Below are 4415 nucleotides of genomic sequence, written 5' to 3'. Positions count from 1 at the left end.
AGTGTGTTTTAATATTTATCCTAAATTAATATTTATTATCATTTCTCCACCCTTCAATCTATATAAATATACTAATATATATTTATATTAATATATATTATCATCTTATCATTACCCATAAATATAGAAACTAAATATATATTCCATAGTGGATAATTTATAGCGTAAACCAGCAAAGCCACATGGTATGACCATAGATGTGAATTGTTTAATAATGTATGCAAATGAAAACTTTTGAAGGCAAAAAAAAAGAGAAGATGATAAGAATATTGACAAAAGGATCAAGCGGATGAAATTTCGATATGCAAGTAAATTGTTTTTTATATTGTGTGTGAATGAGAACTTTGACCCGGAACAATGGAAAAATCAATAAAGTACATCTGGGTGACGTTGGTTATGGACATCAATCGTTTTCATATAACGTGTAAATTGGAAGTTATTGAGCACAATTTAAAAAAGGCAAAAAAAAACACTAGTGATGCTCTTGATGAATGTAAATGTTTTCCAGATCGCTAGTGCGATCGAAGAAGAATCCACGAAGGAGATGTTGGATGTGAAATGTTTTTTTGTTTTTTTCCGGGGACATTGCAGAGCAAATTAAAGTAGATGTTGAAATAAAGTTTGAGGGGAAAAAATCAATGATGTGAAGTTTCTTTTTCTTAGTGTGATGTTATGGATGGAGTCACTATGACAATGATCATACTTTCTTCTGCGTGTTAACTGATACTATCCTCCCTCTGCCTCTTTTATCTTGATATTGTGATCTGGAGTAGCCATGGCTTTGGATCTTGCCACGGGAAGTGCAAGCAACACAATTGCCAACACAATAACCAGCGTGATTATTAATCCACTCCTCCGGCAAATAGATGATGCGATTCAGTTGGATGAAAACAGAAAGATTCTGGAAACGCAGTTAAATCGAATGAAGAGCCTCTTACTCGATATTGGCAATCAATTCGGAGATCAACAAAGGACGCCTCCAGCGACAGTGAACAATTGTTTGCGAAGGATGGAAAATGAAGTTGGGAAGGCCCGAGATTTGATCGATCGCTCGCTAAGGCCACAGCAATGCCTCGATTGCCTCCTCTGCAAGCCCAACCTCTCGAGGCAAATCAGAGAATGGAAGTCAAATTTTGAGAAGCTCTTTACAGAGCTTCAAACCGACTTGTCTGTGTTTTACAATGCTCGAGGGATTGTTACGTCCGCACCGCATCAGACAGAGCTATTACTTCAAGATGCACCAGATCACGGCTTTGTGGGTTTGGGGATTAAGTCTGCGGAGATACAGCTAAAGAGTTGGCTCACCGAAGCTCCTCAGGTAGATCTAATTGGTGTGTGGGGCATGGGCGGCGTTGGAAAGACCACATTGCTCAAAAAGGTTTATAATTAGTGGCTTTTTTGATGTAGTGATTTGGGTCACTGTTTCTCAGTTTTCTATCATAGATTTGCAGAGTTGTATTGCTCAGACAATCAATTTAGACCTCACTGTTTTCCATTCTAATTCTGATCTGAGGAAGATGAAATTGTCTGCACATCTCAAAATCAAGAAATTTCTCTTAATTTTAGATGACATGTGGAATCCCCTCAATCTGAAACAATTAGGAGTAGAATTTGGCAATGACAGAGGAAGCAAAGTTGTATTCTCTACCCGCAATGGAGATCTGGTTCGACAAATGAACACAGGAAAATCCTTTCAATTACAACCCCTAGCCCCAGAAGAAGCATGGGAGCTGTTTCGCAATATAGCTTTCAAAGAAGGCCATGTTCCTGATGATTTAGAGCACATTGCCATAGAAGTTGGCAATGAATGTAAAGGTTTGCCCTTAGCAATAAATGTAATTGCCTCAACAATGATTGGCATCATGGGTGTAGATCAGTGGAATCTTGCTTTAAGCCAGATGAAAACAGTGGATTTGAATTTTCCAAGTACTCATCCTCGGGTTGAATACGAGTTGTATCAGATATTGAGATGGAGCTATGATCGTTTGCCCAATGCTAACTTCAAGAATTGCTTTCTGTATTGTGCCATGTTTCCCGAAGACAAAGAAATTGAAGTGGACAAGTTGGTTGGAATGTGGATTGCAGAAGGGATTGTTGAAAGCAAAAACCCAGCAAATTTGATGGAGACAGCTAAGAGTTATATAAACTTGCTTGTAGATCGTTGCTTATTTGAGGTAGCGCACTTTCCACAGGGAATTGTTTTCTTAAAAACTCACGATGTCCTCCGTGACATGGCGATCTTCATTGGGGAGAAGGAAGAAAATTGCTTGTTTAGGGCAGGTCAAATACATGAACAGTTTCCCCTGGAAATTAGGGAGGATTGCAAAAGAATGTCACTGTATGAGAATAATATTACACATCTCCCACCACAAGGATTGAAATGCACAAAACTGGTAAGTCTAATCTTGAGAGGAAATAAAGGATTAGAAAATATTCCAGAAGCATTTCTGAGCAGCCTTCCCTGCCTCAAGGTGTTGGATTTATCTAGGACAAAGATAAAAACATTACCAACATCATTGTGGCAACTCACACAGCTGGAGTTTTTAGATTTAAGTTACACAGAAATTGAAGATGTGCCAGAAGGTATAACAAATCTTTATCGACTTCAGTTTCTAGATCTTTCAGGATGTTCCAAACTGCGATCACTGCCTCGTCATATAAGAGAGCTTAAAAATCTCAAGAGTCTCCAAGCATCTCAGTATAATGTTGTATTATAAGCTCATGGTGACTCTACTTGTAGACACAGTTGTTTCTGAGTCCATTCTCCTTTGAAAGCTGTTTATGATCTTTATCAACTGTTGTAAGTGCCTGGAGTGAGAAATATTCTTAATGGCAAAATATGATTCACTTTATTACTATTTGAAACTAGTATAGTATATAACAAATGTTTCAAAATCAAAAGGACCAGTGTTTTTGGGCATCTCTCCATTGTTAACTTATATAAGTACATGAGATCATGGACTGGCAATGTTAACTCCAGTCAAATTTTAGTTAAAATATATCGTAAATAAAACTTCCTTGAACTCTATACAATTATTAATATAGTTTTATTATTATACACAACTGAAAGTGTATAATTTATTTAGCAATTCAGCTTTCAAGGTAATGGTAATGAAATAGTAGCAATATTTTTTTGCTGTGATTACATATGATGATACAATTCCTTTTTTTCTCAAGAATTACATATGATGATACAATTCCTTTTTTTCTCAAGAACCTTGCGCTTATGTTAATATAAGATAGGTTCAGAGTAGGTGAGATCTCGATACGTTCATTGTTTTCGATTTGTATTTTCTTTTTTATTTTTAGCCATAGTTGTTGTTGACATAAATAGTTACCATAAAATACTCTGTACTGCTCATATATGCAGCAAAGAGGTTTTTATGGTTGTTTTTTTTTTCATTGCAGTTGTTAATGATGAAAGTCAATTGTGATCGGCGATCAAAATCTATAAACATAAAAAGAGTTACTATTATCTCCATTACGACTGATGGATCACATACGTTTTCAGGCGTTGATTTAGTTTTGCCACTAGTTTGTGAGGCACAACTTTTTTTAACATCTTAACATGTGGTTTTGCAAAATTACAAGTGATAATCATGGTGGACTTTAAGGCATTGGTTTTCCCATTGCTGGAGTGGAAAAGCATATTTTGGTGTTGTGTGGTTTCTCTAATAAGATTCTCTCCGAATAAGAGTATTTCTTTTATTTTCTACATTATTCCTGTGCTTGAGATTTATAAGAGAGCTGGTAGCTTGCTTTCTTTCCTATCAAGCTGTTAATTTCAGTTTTACTTCTGATTTTTCTTTTGAGCTCCTAAATAGTTTATTATATTATTTTATCACTATTATGCAAGGATACTTGTCTTGGGTTGCTATGGGTGACAACGTTCATTTGTATTCACGATCATACAAAGAGGATTTCCCTATGTGCATTATGCAGAGCATTGAATTTAATGATGTCAATTATTCAATCAGGCCTAGGCCTTTGCTACATATGGAGTTGGAGGTGAACCAAAAAGAAAAGAACATGTTTTAAATCGAGGTTGGACTAACTTTATATAAAGAATAATTTTTAATAATAATAAAAAACATGTATTTTCAATTGCTAATTTTACTTTTAAACTTTCTACAACTATTTATCTACTTAATGTAAATTCAAAAACTTTTGAGATTCTTAATTGTAATACAATACTTAAAAAAAAACATAAATAAAATTACACACAAATGCCAATGTTTTGATTACACTAAAACAAAATTAATTTTATTTAACTTAAATTGAACATGAATCAATATTTATCTGTGTATATCTCTTTTACATTACATATCATATAAAAAAGCTTTTGAAATGCTTACCTTTGTAGATATCTCTTTCATCTAATCTATAAAACTACGAGAACTTTTAGTTTCTCCAAA

At 34.7% G+C, this 4415-nt stretch overlaps 2 protein-coding genes across 2 annotated transcripts; both read left to right on the top strand.

The window, feature by feature from the left end:
- Positions 1-775: 775 nt before the first annotated feature.
- On the top strand, positions 776-1390 carry LOC149177702 (protein RECOGNITION OF PERONOSPORA PARASITICA 7-like). Its single transcript, XM_089421847.1, has one exon. It carries the CDS (start codon positions 776-778, stop codon positions 1388-1390), a length of 615 nt encoding a protein of 204 aa, XP_089277973.1.
- Positions 1391-1395: 5 nt separating this feature from the next.
- LOC149177701 (putative disease resistance protein At4g27220) lies at positions 1396-2857 on the top strand. Its single transcript, XM_089423458.1, has one exon. It carries the CDS (start codon positions 1518-1520, stop codon positions 2715-2717), a length of 1200 nt encoding a protein of 399 aa, XP_089279584.1. The 5' UTR covers positions 1396-1517; the 3' UTR covers positions 2718-2857.
- Positions 2858-4415: the final 1558 nt, after the last annotated feature.

The sequence above is a fragment of the Pinus tabuliformis genome, chromosome 4_1 (assembly GCF_031772625.1).
Source record: "Pinus tabuliformis cultivar Carrire ecotype Pingquan chromosome 4_1, CPIR1, whole genome shotgun sequence".
NCBI classification, from domain to species: domain Eukaryota; kingdom Viridiplantae; phylum Streptophyta; class Pinopsida; order Pinales; family Pinaceae; genus Pinus; species Pinus tabuliformis.
The sequence above is the reverse complement of the archived record's forward strand: the minus strand, read 5'-3'. Positions and strand labels throughout refer to the sequence as shown.

Excerpts from the sequence above, each read along its gene's own strand:
- LOC149177702 (XM_089421847.1), top strand. The coding sequence starts at position 776 with ATGGCTTTGGATCTTGCCACGGGAAGTGCAAGCAACACAATTGCCAAC.
- LOC149177701 (XM_089423458.1), top strand. The coding sequence starts at position 1,518 with ATGAAATTGTCTGCACATCTCAAAATCAAGAAATTTCTCTTAATTTTA.